The 18,359-nt window shown below is 37.5% G+C and overlaps 1 protein-coding gene across 14 annotated transcripts in view; it reads right to left on the reverse strand.

Annotated features, from left to right (window-relative positions):
- Nucleotides 1-18,359, reverse strand: part of CLIP1 (CAP-Gly domain containing linker protein 1) — a 147,582-nt gene that overhangs the window by 92,483 nt on the left and 36,740 nt on the right. For all 14 annotated transcript variants that reach the window (XM_036752217.1, XM_036752223.1, XM_036752213.1 and 11 more), the window contains exon 4: nucleotides 3,315-3,439. In XM_036752217.1, coding sequence (XP_036608112.1) covers nucleotides 3,315-3,439 — 125 coding nt within the window. The remainder of the gene's footprint in view (nucleotides 1-3,314; nucleotides 3,440-18,359) is intronic.

An 18,359-nucleotide genomic window follows, 5' to 3' on the forward strand; every position in this document is an offset into this window, starting at 1 on the left:
GTAAATGTGGCTATGTATATTCAGATATATACATATACATACATACACACACAAATACATATGTAGCCGCATTAGCTAGAAGGTAGACAGCCTTGGAGTCAACCTGGGTTCAAGTCCTATACCTGACAACATAGCTCTCTGAAAATGCCCTGGACAACTAAGACTGTAAGTTACAGATGAAATCACTGATCTACGCTGGTAGAGAGTGTTTCCATATTAGAAATTCCCTATGCTAATGAAATCATAGGCATGTATCAAAAATTGTAAATAAAAATAAAATACACATACATACGTGGATAGATTTTTAGATTTAAATTTATTCATTTTTATTGGGCTTATAATTTCACTGGTATAAGAAATCCACAGGAAATGAGGAAATGCCTTTTACTACTACATATCAGCAATTCATCTGTAAGTTACAGTCTTTTTAAAAAAAAATTTTTTTTTTTTTAGTTTTCAACATTCACTTTTATAAGATGCTGAATTCTAAATTTTTCCCCCTCCCTCTCGTTCCCCTTCCCAATCTGATATAGGCTATACATGTACAATCATATTAAACATATTTCCACATTAGACATGTTGTAAAGAGGAATCAGAACCAAAGGGAATAACCACGAGAAAGAAAAAACAAAAAAAAGAAAGAGAAAATAATATGCTTCAATCAGCATTCAGACTCCATAGTTCTTTCTCTGGACCTGGATACCATTTTCCATCTTTAGTCTTTTGGAACTGTATTAGATCATTGTATTGCTGTGCAGAGCTAAGTCTATCAAAGTTGGTCATCACACAGTGTTGCTGTTACTGTGTACAATGTTCTCCTGGTTCTGCTCACTTCACTCAGCATCAGTTCATGTAAGTCTTATCAGGTTTTTCTGAAATCTGCTTGCTCATCATTTCTTATGAACAATAATAGTATTCCATTACATTCTTCATATGCCACAACTTGTTCTTGATGGGCATCCCCTCAATTTCCAATTCTTTGCCACCACAAAAAGAGCTGCTATAAATATTTTTGTATATATAGGTCCTTTTCCTTTTAACTCTTAAAGAGTGGGTTACCGTATTTCTCCATTTATAAGGCACACCCTTTTTCAAAAAATTTGGGGTCTAAAAACTGGGTGCATCTTATACAGCGGTTGTAGATTTTTTTACTTGCATTTCCCGCTTTTTTGCCCTCGTTGTCTTTGTGTTCATTGTTTCACATTCATTACCGGTATATTAGGTTACGTTTTGCCACGTTCTGCCCAGAAATGGCTCAGAAAAGATTTTCATACAGTGATGAATTCAAGTTAAAAGTCATCCGGTTTGCAAAAGTGAATGGAAATCGTGCTGCTGAACATAAGTTTGGTCCTCCTCCAACTGAGAGACTGGCTACAGGAAGAAGAAACCCTACTGAAAATACCACAAGAGAAGAAGGCCATGAGAGGCAAGTCAGCAAAAAGGCCTGATTTATTGGAATTCCTGTGTCCACAAAGATGGTTCAGCATGAGGCAAGAAGAATTGCTGACGAAAAAGAAATACTGATTTCAAAGAAGGATACAATTGGTGCTTCAGGTTCATGAAACAGAATGGACTAAGTATGCATACACACACCAAACTTGCCCAAAAGATGCCTGAAAGCTATGAGCAGATGAATAAAACTTGAGTTCAATAACTTTATGTAATACATTTTTTTTCAAATTTCAGGCCCCAAAATTAAGGTGTGTCTTATACATGGGAGCATCTTATACATGGCGTTATACGGTAGATAACTGACACTTGCCAAATAACTGAAGAGTTAGTTGGGTAAATGACAACTTAAATACATCAGAAGCCTCAGGAGACTCTAATCTAGGTCTTCAAGATTCCAAGGCTTACTCTCACCCACCACAACATGTTGCCCTCCCCTTTGTCTGTCTGTCTGCCTTTCTGTTTGTCACTCTTGATATATGTGTGTATACATATATTCATTTATGAAATATATACAAACTATATACATGTGAAATATGAATCTAAGAATATTTTACAAAATTACTCTATGCTAAGGTAGAACCGGTAAAATCAGACCAGTAAATCCTAATCCAAAGGACCAGACATTTCGTCTACTTGATAAAAGCAAGAGTACACAGATGTAACTTTTCTACACAACAGAAGAATCATATAGATAGAAGGACCTATTATAACAGAACAGAATAGAATAACTTATTATTAAAAAAATGAAACAAATTGAAAAAATGAAACAAAAAGCTTTAGCAGAGGTATTAAAAAGCAGATGAACAAAGTTACTTATCTCAATTACTGAGGGAAATAATACCTGTTGGCTGTCTAATAAAATGAGAGGACTCAATATTGAAAGTGAACATTTGTATACATTTATCATTTCAAAGCTTCTATTTCCATAATAGAGTACTGTAATATATTTAGCCAATAGGACCTACACTGCTCACATTGGTATACATGTGTTCTAAGCAGTGTTAGTTGATTAATATAAATTATTTTTATATCAATGATATACAATTAAAAATAAACCCTTTGGGGCAGCTGGGTGGCACAGTGAATAGAGTACCAGCCCTGGAGTCAGGAGAACCTGAGTTCAAATCCAGCCTCAAACACTTGACACATGTACTAGCTGTGTGACCTTGGGCAAGTCACTTAACCCCTATTTGCCCTGCCTTCCCCCTCCAAAAAAAAAAAAAAAAAAAAAAACCTTTGACCACATCTGTCAACAAGAAGAACCCATGGTGAAGACTACAGATCTTTAAAGTACTCAGATAAGCAATCATTCTTTCGGCAAATGCTACCTCTAATTTTTATAATGGGATGGAAGTAGAGATTATTTTAAATACATACAAAACTCAGTGCCCAGAAGGGAAAGAACTTGCCTTTGAACAGTCAAGCAGGCCTATGTCCAATCTGTCAGACAGAACTAGCCCTGGTTTTTGCTAGAGTATGAATTCTGCAGTTTCAGGATGACAGATATAAGCTTTAAAAAATAAGGGGTTTAACATTCAGTTTTTTGCGAAAGTTAGATCCCTCTTCTTTACACTATGCCTTGGCCTCTCCTGTGAAAAGTTGATTTCACAATATAGGACAACGTTACAAAGTGTTCCAAAATATTCCTCTCTAAGCTGAAAATAAAAGATTCTCACAAGATCACCCAAGGCTATTACTAAAGGGATCACCCAAGGAATACCTTCAATTCTATGAGGAACAGCCAAATCAATGTCATTGGTGAGAAAACATTAGGGCAGTGGGACCTCCCTGTCTTGGCTATATTATACACATGCTTGGTGAAAGTTCTACTCAAATACCCTAATGCAGAACACCAGACAAACCTTGTTCCAGCAACTGCTCCATCATTCTTTCCAAGAGGTTCATCCAACTCCACACCACACCATTCTCCTTTGGCAAAGTCTGTCTCCCCAAGAAATCGTACTACCCCAGCTTTTGTGCCACCAACCTGAAAGCAGAGGAAAAGAATAACAAAATAGAAACTGAAATAGAGGGCAAATCACTAAGAAAATATCCTGCTCAGTTATTTCTATTAGTGGTTTGTTCTGCCCTTAAGTTTTCTTCCGCAACTCTGTTTGTTGGGCTACTCTTCAAGAAGAACTATAAAAAGATCAACAGAATAAAATAAAATACTAGCATGCAATTAAACTGATAAAGACATTTTAAAATATTTAAATGCAACAATCCAGAGAAGAAAAAGAACAGAAGAGATGGCAGTGTGGCCCAGTGGAAAGAGTCCTAGAGCAAGAGACTGGCAAAACAGACAGAAATCAGCCTTGCAGTCAGGAAGATAGGAGCTCAAGTCTTGACTCTGACATATACTGGCTGTGTGACCTTGGGCACCCAGTAATCTCTCCAGGTCCCTAGGCAACTCATCCAGATTATAAATTGCAAATAAAGGTGCCAATATTAACTGGTATAAATGCTTCACAAGGAGTTCCCTAATAAGGGAGAGAGTGAGGAAGGAAGAGAGGAAGGAAGGGAGGGAGGGAAGGGAAGGAAGGGAGGAACGGAGGAATGAAGGGAGGGAGGGAGGAAGGAAGGAAGGAAAGAGGGAAGAAGGGAAGGAGGGAGGAAGGAAGGAATTAGCTCTGGACCCAGAAGACCTGTGTTCATATCCAAGTTCTACTACTATTACCTTGGGCAATCAATCAATAAGCATTGATTTTGCGTCTACTATGAATTAGGTACTATGGCAAGTGGTTGTGGAACACAAAAATCATTTAACCTATCTGGTCATCATTTTCCTCAAGAGGAAAATGAAGAGGTCAGACTACATGACTTCTAAGATGCCTTCCAGTTCTGAATTTACATTCCTTGTGACACAGAAAAAGTAACTAATAAGCTCTTATGAAAGCTCATATTTTACATACAGAAGTTTAAATTTTCAAATGTAAATAGTTTTAATTTACTTTATTTCATTTCCATCAGCTGCTTGGTTTCAACTCCAGGAACATCATGATTCTTCCCAGATAAGTTTATCACCTGACAGACATTCAACACCTTCACAGCAGGCTCAGCTGCCTCCCCTTCTAACCGGAGGGCTGGAGAGCAGGGTAATAAACTCTTCTCAAAGCCTTCCTTTATAGGGGGCTCACAACTTTTCTGGGCAGCTAGGTGGCACAATGGATGGAGCACTGGGCTTGGAATCAGGAAGACTCATCCTGATGAGTTCAAATCCATCCTCAGACACTTCCTAGCCATATGACCCTAGGCAAGTCACTTAACCTTGCTTGCCTCAGTTTCCTCACTTGTAAAATGAGCTGGAGAAGGAAACAGCAAATCATTCTAATGTCTTTGCCAAGATAACCCCAAATGGGGTCACAAAGACTTAGACACAACTGAATAATAACAACAACAGAACTTTTCAGCTAATTTCTTCATTTTCCAAGCAATTCTGCTTGGTTTCAACTCCAAGAACATCAAGCTCCACCAATCCCCCTTCCCCTCCCCGACTCCACCCCACACCAGGCCTTTTCAGCTTCCTTTTGTATACTATCTTCCCCTATTATATTGTAAGCTCCTGGAGAGCAAGGACTATCTTTTTTTTTTCTCATTTGTATGCCAAGGCTTAGCACAGTATCCAGTACATAGTAGGCATTTGATAAATTTAAAAAAAAAAAGATAAGTTCCAGGAAAAAAAATTGGAAATTGTCTTCAAATTCAATATTGAAACATGTTACATACAAAAAAATATGTTGGGGAAAAATATTCCCACCAAGTGACAGGTAACTGCTGCCAAACAACACTATCACAAAGCAGAGATTCTAGAGGTTAAAACCTAGGTTTTTATTATGCTCAAAGCACAGGTTCGAAGCTCAGAAAATAGCTGAACACTGAATACGGTTCTGACAAAGCTTTTATAGAGTAAAATTACATCAGAGAGACAGAGAAATAATTTTTGACATATAGCAATCTTATATATAAAAATCACACAGACCTAGTAAAACAGAATCATAATCTTATACATACTCTAAGAAAACAGGCCTAACCAAACAGACTTAGTTACATATTTAAAGTTAAGTTTTCAAGGTTCAGAGGTGACAATGGGATAATAAAGAGTAGAGATTTAAATCCCACTAAGATAATGAAAGGAATGGAGCAAGTTAAGATCTTTACAGAAAATTAAATTACTTTGGGAAGCCCTAACTCCCTTTTGGCTTTTCATTTGAGAAGTATTTGGGGTCCTAAGTAAATTTTTAACATCCCATGGGATAGGTTTCTGCTAGCAATATTTTATAGATGTGTATATGAGTGTATAGGTGTGTATATGAGAGACTGTGTCTAAATAAAGCTAATACGAACTTTATTTCATCTAGAATTAGATTTTATAATTCAGAAAGGATACTCCAACTTTGCGTATGATTTCTTCCCAACAACAACAAAAAACTGCTCTGGTTGAATGGTCCATGCAGCATATGCTTTCACAGTAAGAAGAATAAGCAAGGTGAAGGTAGATCTCTTACTGTCCTCACAATTGTGAAATGCTTTATTCTATTCACAAATTTGCAAATTATGTCATACACAATGATGCAGCTAAAAGTTATTTTCTAAGGCCTAAGGTTTACATTTACCTTCTCTTTTCATTGATAGTAAGACTGCAAGCACTTCCCTTATACCAAAAACCTACATGTCAAAGAGACCTAAGAGTCAGGTGGTATATTATATAAGACAGCACCTTAGAGATCAAGCAAACCATTGTCATTTCAGAATATGTCTAATGACTATATCTAATGCCAGAAAATATCAAATTATTTTAATAAATGACTGATGTAGTCAGTTGTCAAACGATAAGAAAGAAAGATCAAAGCTATTGCGGTAGGGAAGGTGGGAAAGGACATATGGGACAAGATATCTCTCAAGTTGGAATCTTAACTGAGAAGTTTCAAAAATTACTTTCCCAAGGCTGGTCTGAGATTTCCTGTAATTACTGCCAGAAGACAAGAGCAGGCTCAGAGTACTGAGTTAAATATGGGCACACTGGCCATTTTAATATAGCCACATTAATTAAACTTTAGTCTTCCTCCTCTCCACATTACACATGATATTAAGAACTATTGACAAACACTTGGCCATATTAGTGGTAGATGGTGTAATCTCTTCAGACTAAGGAATGCTTTGTGGGTAAATCTAAGGGTCTGTTGTGCCAAAGAGCTCGGTAGAAAACCCCAAATTCCATATTAGTACTCATCTCTTCCCAGGAAGGGACTGTACTAATCTATTTATCGTTTAAAAAGCACCAAAAGACAACACAGCTTTTCTGAAGGTAAGTTACCTGCAGAAGAAAGTAGTTTCCTTTTTATAAAGCTTGGTTTCTTGAGCTAATATTTCTCCTATTTCTGTAAAAGATACAAACCATCCAAAAACTTCATGTGACTTCCTGTTTCTGTTTTGAAGCCTCTCAAATGCCTCCCTAATCACATTCGAGAGTTGATATCTTCTAACATATGCCCTAAGCATCTAAAAAAAATTGGAAACTACATGTTTACCAAGGTACTTTCATTCTAATGTACTCTCCCTTTCTAAAGGGCAATATGGAACCCACTAGTCCACACACGCACAATGATGTCCAGACAGAAGAATCTATCACATCCTGATATTCCTGATTCCCTTTTGAAAAATTTAGCTGTAAGTAAAATGCTTGCTTTAGAACCAGGACAAAAGGTATTAAAAGTAAATATGATGTGTTTTAAAGAAAAACAAATCTTCACATTCCAACAGCAGATGCCCATCATATATAGTGTTTATTTATATTAACTGTAGCCCTAAGATGGAAGGGGAACACATCCCAGAACAATACAGTAAACCTAAGGAAGGAATCCAAATTTTCCAATAGGGGTTGAGGAGCACAGAGCATGTAATTAATTTCAACTAGAGTTTTCAATAAAATCAAAACTGAAAATTTAAAGTTCAAGTCACTTTAACCAGTGGTCAACATTACAGGAAAATCTGGCTCCTCTACCTATGTGGGCCTATGTGTGCATGATCTTCATGTCTTACAAATGCCTTTGTACGGACCTGGGTAAAAAAGGGATCACAAGCATCACAAAATTCAGCTGAGGCTAAAATGCAAAGAGTTACTTGAGCTAAACCAAACATAAAAACTTGGAAACATTTAATTCTGGTCCCTTCTTCTGCCAATCACTCATTGGCAAACCTTGGACAAGACATACCTCGGCTGACCTAGGTTGCTGCTTCCTGTGAAATTTAGGATTGGGGTGGAGATGGAGGTAAATCTATGTTCTCTCTACAGTCATAATTATTGTTTCTATTGGCCTCATTGCTTAGTTAAAGGATTAAAATGGGAAGTAAAATACCAAATTAACACTTGCCAAATTTAAACCCAGCAATAGATTAGGCTCATGTACCTTCCACCTCCCTTAAATCTCCTTCACAATGTTATAAAGCTCAAGAATGCTACTTCTGGTATAGAGAAGCTAAAGGTACAATAACAAATATTCTACACTAGAATTAATTACAGCTTATCTACATCCTTTAGTAAAGAGAAGTATATTTTTAAAAGGTCAGTCATGAGGTGAGGCAGAGATTGGGGTTGGGAAAAAGGAGAAGGGGAAAAAAAGTAGAGGATCTAATTGCTCTAGTGAAGAAGCCTTTAACTATGGGATCATTAAGCAATTTATGGACTCATAATCTCATTATGGATCAATGATTCCAGAAAATTTTGTCATGATATTCAAGTTTCTTTTCCCCTCGGGTCAATGATACAGATACAGATTATACTAGTAGCTTGCTGCTCCACAGATTAGCACAAGATGCTTAAGATTCCTAAACGGCTGACCACCAATCCTTTGCATAGGGAAAAGCAGCAAGGAATGGTAGAAAGAATGCTGAACTTAAGAGGGCACACACAGGTTCAAGCCTTACTTACCCTGACACAAATTCTGAACCATGGGTATGCCAGTTCTCTGGGAGTCAATTTCCCCTGTACCTCAGTCTTTAAAAGATTATGATGATGATGATAATAATAATAATAATCCTTCTGCAGAGTTGTTTTGAGGATCGTATCAGAAAATGCAAGAAAAAATGCTTGCAACACTTTGAAGCACTATATAAATGACAGCTCTTATGGTACTGTCTGGCTTCCAAAGAGCATCAAATGGTAGACAAATTACCCAGAAAGATTTATTCACTGTTTCAAAGTTAAATGAGATCCTTATAGAATACATGAGGAGTTATCTGGAAGAAACCTTAACAATAAACTAGTTTAATTCCCTAATTTTAGAGCTGAAGCACCTGAGGCCAGAAAAGGTAAAGAAATTTGCACAAGACCCCACAGCCAGCTAGCGGTAAAGTCTAGATTAGAATCCAGGCCTCATACTTTCCTGAATCCAATTTCTGCACTTTTTAGGAAAAAGTAAATACACTAATAGAATCTCCTTTAAGAAATATAAATTCTGAAGACAATGTTACTAAGAGTTAAACTAGATGGTATTATGCATGTAGGACAATGTGTTACAGTAGAAGTGAGAAAAATTGATAAAAGGTTAATCATGTTACAGCAATGTGGCTTTAAAAAGAGTAGAAAAGAGCTCTTTTCTTGACCAGTAATAAACTTCTCTTTGGATTTCATGATTAGCTCTTAGATATCTGGTACAGCCTCCAGGCCACATGTGGCCCTTTTAGGTCCTTGGGTGCAGCCCTCCGACTGAATCCAAACTTCACAAAACAAATTCCCTTAATAAAAGGATTTGTTCTACAAAATTTGGACTCAGTCAAAAGGCCGCACCCAAAGATGTACAAGGCCACACGTGGCCTCAAGGCAGCAGGTTCCTCACCCCAAATTCTGGTCAGTAGCTGTAAGATATTACAGATGAGAGCTCTAAAAAAATAAAACAAAGTCAAAAAGATAGAGGTGCCCTTTAAGTTTTAGTGAACTCGAGTTCTGAACACCGTTTGTTCATAATCCACTGAAGTTGTCTTCCAGAGGACACAGTTTGAGTGCAAAAAGAAGAAAGAGTATTAAGATTCAAGGGTTAGATGTTATAGGCCGTATCTAGCAAATGCCAGAAGAGAAACTGTAATTAGAATCATTGCTTTCACTTCTGAAATAGCAATATAAAAGTGTCCATTGATAAAAGCAACAACTAAACAATTTTTGTAAATTACCTCTCAAGGCCATTTCAAGGTTATTTATTATAAAAGAGAAATGAGAGAATGGACTGTGTGGCTGACTTCAAACTGACAAAGGTAGCAGATGCTTTCTTTATCGTAGGTATCTTTCATGTAATTGAAAAAAAAAAACACCATGAAATAATTCTATAGGCCAAAGTTTCTGTTTATTCTGAGTTTAGCCCAGCAGACTCATTAGGGCTCATAACTCAAGACAATGTTTTTTTTTCATTCCAAGTCAAATTATTTCAAGCATTTCCTAATACTGGTCTAGTGTGAGATAAAGTATAAAATCCATAAACGGCAAATAAAAGCAGGGAATTTTCATTCTTCTAATATCCCAATCAGAGACTTAAATTTTATCTTCCTTAGTCTTATAGCTAGTGAAGCAACTTACTTAAAAAAGGGCATGACCATAGATTCATGAGATTCTAGAGTTCATGGTCTCTCTATTCAAGATTAATAGTTACAAAATAATATCACTAACATCTTCAGGTTCCTTTTTGGCTTTTTAGTCCTTTCATAACCACCAAGTTATGGAAGAATTAAATCTATGTGTGGAAGGTATAGCTTCAGTTCCTTTTTTGGTCTTTAATTCCTGAATTTGCCCTTCAAATTTTCAACACTGCTCAGTTTTTTTCATCAGGAAGGCTTGGAAGTACTCTATTTCACTAAAATTCCAGTTCTTCCCCTGTAGGATTATACTCAGTTTTGCTGGCTTAAGTTATTTTTGGTTATAAACTTGTATCCTTTGCCTTCTGGAATAGGGTATTCTAACTCTCTGTTCCTTTATATTGGTGGCTGCTAAATCATGTGTGATACTGACTATGGTTCCTCTGGAACTTGAATTCTTTCATTTCTAGATGCTTGTAGTATTTTTTTCTGTGACCTGGAAGCTCTAGATTTTGGCTATAATGTTCCTAGAAGTTCTCATTTTAGTTTCTTTCAGGAGATGACCAATGGATACTATTTCTACTTTGCCCTCTAGTTCTAAGATATTTGAATAGTTTTCGCTTAAGATTTCTTAAAATGTGATATCCAGGCTCTTTTTTGGGGGGCGGGTGGGTGGGCAGTGACATGACTTACAGGTGATCGAATAATACTTAAATTTTTTTCCTTGATCAGTTCTCCAGGTCAGTTATTTGCTATGAGATGCCTTATAATTTCTTCTTTGTTTTTCAGTCTTTTCATTTTGTTTTAATATTTGTTGTGTCATAGAATCATTCTCCTCTATTTGGTACACTGCAATTTTCAGAGCCTTTGTTGCTTTGCATAAGGTTTTATACCTGTTGTGGTAAGTTACTGATTTTTTGATTCTCTCTGCCATAGTTCTCATTCCTTTTTGACATTTTCCTCTACTGCTCTCATTTCATTTATTAAAAAAAAATTTAATTTTTTTTTTAAACCAGTGCTTCATTTCTTCCAAGTAGTGAATTTAGGCCCAAACTGTACTTTTCTTTGAAACGTTGCTTGAAAGATATTTTGGAGTCATTGTCTTCTTCTTGTTTTGTGTACCAAATATCTCTTCTACCATAATAGCTTTTTTTGTTGTTTTTTGGAGGGCAATAGGGGTTAAGTGACTTGCCCAAGGTCACACAGCTAGTAAGTGTGTCAAGTGTCTGAGGCCACATTTGAACTCACGTCCTCCTGACTCTACTCCTAGCTGCCCCCATAACAGCTTTTTATGGTAGGATTCTTTTTCTTTGCTCATTCCTCCAGCCTACTTTCTAACTTATAGACTTCATGTTATGTCCAGCTTCTGTGTACTTCTGGAGGGAATATCTGGGTGGAGCTTGTGTCCCCTATAATCTTGTGCCTGCTTTCCTGCTGTTATTCTAGGATGTCAGGGACAATTCAAGAGGAGACTTAAAAGCTTTCAGTGTGCCCAAAGAATCTGATCTAGGGCAAAGTCTGGTCACTGCTTTCCTGGTCTGAACTCACAAAGTTCCTGACCTGGGTTTGGTTCTGAGCAAGACAGCTGTGGACTTTGCCCTCAAGTTGGAATCCCAAGAGACTGCTGCTGGACTCATTCATTATCAATCAGATGGAAAGCTCTGCTGGTTCAGAATCACAGAAATATAGGCTGGGATTACTACTTTATTATTTTGCTGCAAACTACAATCTGGACTAAAGGCTAGCAGTGAAATCCTGTTCCACTGCTGGAGTCAGAACTACATAGAGGAGCTTTGCTTCTCAATTCGCTCCTTATTCAGTATACAACCTAGGGATGTGGGATCACATCTTACCCTGGAATTATCACTTTTGGCACAGATCCCCTCTTCAGCCCAACTTGGATCTGTGAACAAGAATTGGTGGGTGTGTGACAGAGCTGCCAGTTAGCACCTGTTCCTGCTCTCTGCACAAGGTCAGGCCACCCTATGTGGGTCTGAGACCTCTTCCTGCCCCTAGTTAATAGTGTCTTTCTACACTGGAATACTCCATGCCACTGTTCTCAGCTAGACCCAACTCAATGTCTGCAAACTGTCTCCTTTTGCCAGTATGGACTGGAAAAATTACTTGTATTTTTTTCCCTTGGATTTTCCTATCAGGTCTCAGTCTGATGCATTTTGCGGATCTGTGTGGAGGAGTTAGGACTTAAAGCACAGTTGTACATCTTCCTGCTACTCCAGCTCATATTAATATGAACTAAACAGATAGTTTAAGCCATCTCCAAGGATTTCCATTTGGTTCTATCCACAATAACTGGCCAAGAAGCTAACATAAGTATCCATAAAGGTACTTACTTTCATGAATTCATAATATTGATGACCATGATACAATCCCCCTGATAAGTCACCACAACTGAGATCCAAACAGGAGGTCTTTTCACCCATCTCCACCTGACCAAAAATGTTCCTCTTAGTGATCTTCTCCCCAAAACCCAATGGAAACAAGGGTGCCCTAATGGACCCAATCAGGGTCCCCTGGTATAATAGTAACCTGACTACCAATACCTACCAAATAGCCCCCTTCTATATTTGGCACCCTTCCCTTTTCAAGACACAGTAACTCAAGTATAGGAGTACCACCATCTTCCAAGTTACACAGGCTTGCAACCTAGATATCATCCTCAACTCTTTACTCTCTATCAGCCCTCCACGTGAAATCAGTTGCAAAGTTCTTTCATTTATTCCTTTGTAACATTTCTTGTAAATGCCCCTATTTCTCCTTTGACACTGCTACCACCTTGGTGCAAGCCTTCATCACTTCACACCTGGGACTACCACAGTAGACTGTTGGTTGGCCTACCCCAAGTCTCTCCCCACTCCAATCTATCCTTTACTGAACGGTCAAATAACACATATGACCCTGACACCCCTTCCCCCACCCAATAAACTCCAATGACTCCCTATTACCTCCTGGATCAAATATAAAATCCTGTTTCATTTTTAAAGCCCTTCATAATTTTGTCTCTTCCTATTTTTTTTCAGTCTTTTTTCACCTTACTCCTCCAGATTTCCTGATACAATTAGACCAGTACCCCACCCACTTAGGCTAACCAGTAACCATCTTCTTGTCTACCTCATGTTTCAAATGCCAAGCCCAAAGTTCCCTAAAAAAATGAGTATCATCAAGAGTATCAAGAATATTATCTGCTGCCAACCTAACATGGCAGCAGGCACTATGCCTCCTCTGATCATCCTCCAAGCACTATTTATTGGGAAAGTCTTATCTGTTCAGTCAGATGCCAGAGCTGCCCCACTTAAAATTTGCTAGCTGATCTCTTTAGGTCTGTATGATGGTCTATGGGGAAAGGCCCATTGCTAGAGTCTGACATTTTTCAAGTACAAGGGTGAGCCATCTAATTGTACCCAAAGCATACTGGTCATCATGAGGGGGAAATTGTGGGGAAAAAAGGCATTATTCCTGACCACCAAATCCACTTCTTTTTAAATTTTCACTCCCTCCCTTGCTGTTCCCCATCAGGGAAGCTGTTATACAAAGGGAATCATTATAAGGTCAAGACCAGAGAACTACCCCATTTTAGCCACCTAAAATGAGATAAAGGGCAATTCCCATCTGGGGCCTTTAAATGGTTTAACTTGGCACAAGCAAATCCTCTGTAAGTTCTCCAGGTCAATGTATTTCTGTAACTGACAAAACTTTGGGTTGTCTCCATTAGACTACACCCTTATTGTTATAGTGATTCATTTGTTTGCTATTTAAACTAATCCCTGAAACTATACTAGTTTTTGGGTGGTAAAAGTTTGCCTACTCATTGACTCAACTATGGAAGAAGTCACTTACAGGAAAATAGTATTTGGGGATAATAATGGGCAGGCCTGAGTTTTCCTTCCCTGGGAAGAAGACACTTGTAATTCTTATTTGTAATACTTGTAATACCACTAATAATACAGCTAGAAGGAATATACATAGACAGAGGGTATGGGTATAAGGTGCATTTGAGGGAATGACATAAAAAAAAATTAAGGGATGCATGCAAAAAAGGAGTACACTGGATACAAAAAGGAAGGGAGAGGTAGAATGAGGTAAATTATTTCACATGAATAGGCACAAAAACCTATTACAGTGGAGGGAAAGATGGGAAGGTGTGCAATGGGCATTACTTGAAGCTTATGTATTGCCTCAAAGAGGGAATAATATACACAACCAGTTGCATATAGAAATCTATTTTACCTGCAGGAAAGTAGGAGGGGAAGAGATTAGTAAAGGGTGGGGGGAAAGGAGAGGACTGACAGAAAAGAGGGAAGACCAGGGGAGCCAGTAGACATAAACAAAACACTGTTGAGGAGGGAAAGGGTGAAAGGAGAGAGAGGACAAACAGGAAGAAAATAGGATGGAAGGAAAACACACAGTAATCATAACTGTGAATGTGAATGGGATGAACTTTTCCATAAAAGGGAAGTAGATAGCAGAGTGGATCAAAAACCAGAATCCTACAATATGTTGTTTATAAGAAACACACGAAGTTAAAAAAAGTAAGGGGCTGGAGAAGAATCTATTCTGCTTTGGCTGAAGTAAAAAAAAAAAGCAGGGGCAACAATTCCTGATTTCAGACAAAGCAAAAGAAAAAACAGACCTAATTAAAAGAGATAAGGAAGGAAACCACGTCTTGCTAAAAGGTGCCATAGACAACGACCAAATAAGAGATAGCATTATGAAATGTAAAATAGACAATTTTGATTACATTAAATTAAAAAGGTTTTGCACAAACAAAACCCAGTACAACCAAGCTGGGAAATAATCTTTACAGCAAATGTCTCTGATAAAGGCCTCATTTCTCAAATACACAGAGAACTGAGCCAAATCTCTAAGAATACAAGCCATTCCCCAAATGATAAATGAACAGGCAATTTTCAGAATAAGAAATCAAAGCTATCTATAGGCATATGACAAAGTCTCTAAATCACTTCTGATTAGAGAAATGAAAATTAAAACAACTCTGAGGTACCACCTCACCCTTATCAGATTGGCTAATACAACAAAAAATGAAGATGATAAATGTTGGAGAGGATATGGGAAAATTGGAACACTGGTGCATTGTTGGTGGAGTTAATCCAACCATTCTGGAGAGCAATTTGGAACTATGCCCAAAGGGCAACGAAGCTGTGAATACCCTTTGATCCAATACTACTACTAGCAATACTACTACTAGGTCTGTATCCCAAAAAAAATCATAAAAAGGGGGAAAGGACCTGCATGTGCCGATATTTATAGCAGCCCGTTTTATGGTGGCAAAATATTGGAAATTGAGGAAATGCCCATCAATTGGAAAATGGCTAAATAAGCTGTGGTATATGAATGTAATGGAATACTATTGTGCTATAGGAAATGACAAGCCAGATGATTTCAGAAAAACCTGGAAAGACTTGTACAAACTGATACAAAGGGAAATGAGCAGAACCAAGAGAACATTGCACACAGTATCAGCAACACTGTATGATGATCAACTATAAATGACTTAGCTCTTCTCAGCAATGCAACAATTCAGGACAAGCACAAAGGACTCATGAAGCAAAATGTTATTCACATCCAGACAAAGAACTGACAGACTCTGAATGCAGATTGAGGCATACTTTTTTCACTTACTTTATTCTTTTATGTGGGTTTTTGTTCCTTTTGATCTGTTTCTTCTTTTACAACTGTGACTAATATGGAAATGTTTTACATGATAGCACAGATATAACCTATATCAAATTGCCTACCATTTTAGGAAGAGGGGAGGGAGAGAGGGAGAAAAATTTGGAACTCGATATCTTGTAAAAATGAATGCTAAAAATTGTCTTGATATGTAATTTGGGAAAAAACTACTATTTAAAAAATAAGAGTAGAGATTTTGATATTCTCTTAGAGCTCATTCATGCTAATGTAATTTGATATCCATAAGTGTACTTACTATAGATGCTTGAAAATAGAATATTTTATGTAAGGGGAAAAAAAGAAAGACATCTAAAAATCCAAGCCATATACAGAAGAAAAATGAGAGGCTAGAACAAAATTTACTATGTACCCAGTGAATCCAAAAAAGGGGGAGTTGTAATCATGCTATCAAAGTAGAAACAAAAACTCATGATATAAGCAGAGATAAACAAGGAATTATATTATGCTGAAAAGAACCACAGACAACAAACCAATATCAATAGTAATGCTCCAAAACGTTCCATATATGCCCAAAATTCATAAAGGAAGAAGTAAATGAATTGCATGAAGACACAGAATAACATTGTTTAAAAAAAAAAGACTTTAATATTCCTCTCCCTAAGTTAGACATATCTAACAGAAAAAGAACAACAAAAGGATAAATAGAGACTTGAACAAACTTCTGGAGGAATTAGAGCTAAAAGACTTGTGGAACCTTCTAAAAGGCAACGCCAAAGCATATACATATTTCTCAGAACCACGTAGAATTTTTACAAAAACTAACCATGTATTAAGATATGAATTAGGTGAACTGTAAATAAATGTAAAAAGATATTAACACCAATATTAATTGGGTCTTTTACACCTCATATGGCAAGGAAGTCAAGAAAAGGGATACCAGCCCAACCCGACATAACAAGGGTGCCACTCCTACCTAACAGCTGAAATTATTCCATTATATGATACACTAAATCCATTCATATAGACGAACCTAGAACCTGACCACCTACATTGTTTTTCTGGGCTCTTTGTTCAAAGTTCCAAACAACTAAACAAACCAAACAGGTTACTGGATACAACCTGTTCATCAGTTGGGAAATAAATATGCCTCAACATGGACAATACTTGAATTTAATCACTCCCCAAATTTCAAGCTACAACGAAGGGATCTGTGATGCCACTGTTGCAGGGAACACTTAGAGAATAAACTCCCTTTACCAAAGTAGGTTTGGACCTTATAGTCTTAGAGAGTTACCTAGGCCCCTATGTGGTAAAGTCACTTACTTGAGCCCTTGGTCACCTAACCACTGTCAGAAGCAGGAATTGAAGCCAGATATATCTTCCTGACTAGAAGCTGGCTCCCAATTCACTACACCCCAAAGTTTACCATTTAGGAATGTGGGAGGGAAGAACAAACTTACATGCAAACTATGGGCAAAAGCACACAGACATATACAAAGAGTTGGGAGGAGTTCAGATTTGTTAATCTTGGTATGAGATGGGGAATAACAGAAGATAAAGCTAAAAAGGTATGTTTACTGCTAAGTGATGAAAGGTCTTAAATGCAAGGTAGCAGGGGTGAGTCCAGGCATTACTCAATAGGTACTAAGAAGCCATTAATTTTTCAGAACTCAATTTGGCCATTGCTCTGCAAAGCACTCCTTCCTAATCTCCACCTATCAAAATCCTCTCCCTCAGTTGTCAGCTCGGATGCTACCTCCTACATGAAGCCTTAGCTGAGTGCCCCTATCGGAACACATCCTTTCCAGCCTCAAAGTTATCTTGCGTCTGGATCTCCCCTCTGCCTTTATTTTTCATGCTCCACCTTCTATCGTAATTACTTGGTCATATATTGTATTCTTCCTTAAGAACAAGTCATATACACATAGCTTTTATTTAGGGTATATCAAGCATGGCCCTCACAATAACCCTCTGAAAGAGGAGGTACATCATTTTACAGATGAAGAAATTAAGAATTCAAGAAATTAAGAGCCCTGTTCTTGGTCACCCAGCTAAGTATACCTAATACAGAATTAAAATCCAGGTTTCCTGACTCCATGTTCAGGCCCTATTTCCACAATGCAAAACTGACTCCCAAGAAGTTTACAATCTACCTTAAGTAAAATACATACCCATCTCTTGGTGGCAAAACTACATAATTTTTCCATAATGTTTTGCACACAGTAAGTCTGAAATTCAATTTGCCATTCATTAAAGGCTTTTTTTTAAAAGCATGGTAGTAATATCGATGCTGTGCTTCCTTGAATACTTCTCTCATAGCAGGGTGTTGTACAGTGTAACTAGAGAAAGACTAGGACGAGGAGGCTATGCAGATGTGAACTAAGGTGGTTCTAGTAAGAATAATAAAGAGATAACAGAATAACCTTTGCTATGAGCTGCATCCTTCTTCCAAATTAAGAAGGTTCAAGGGTTTCTACAGTTAGTCTTACAGTTTCAAAACTAAGCTTTGCTATTTCTACTAGATGTTAAACCTGAAGAATAATCAAGTAAATATTAGGTTCTTCTGGGACTTTTGGACATCTGGATCTAAGCGAAGATGTTGACTTAAATGAAAAATGCTTAGAGTGATGGCAACTCCATTCAACAACAAAATTACTCAAATAAAACGGAAACAG

The sequence above is a fragment of the Trichosurus vulpecula genome, chromosome 1 (genome assembly GCF_011100635.1).
Source record: "Trichosurus vulpecula isolate mTriVul1 chromosome 1, mTriVul1.pri, whole genome shotgun sequence".
Classification (NCBI taxonomy): Eukaryota; Metazoa; Chordata; class Mammalia; order Diprotodontia; family Phalangeridae; genus Trichosurus; species Trichosurus vulpecula.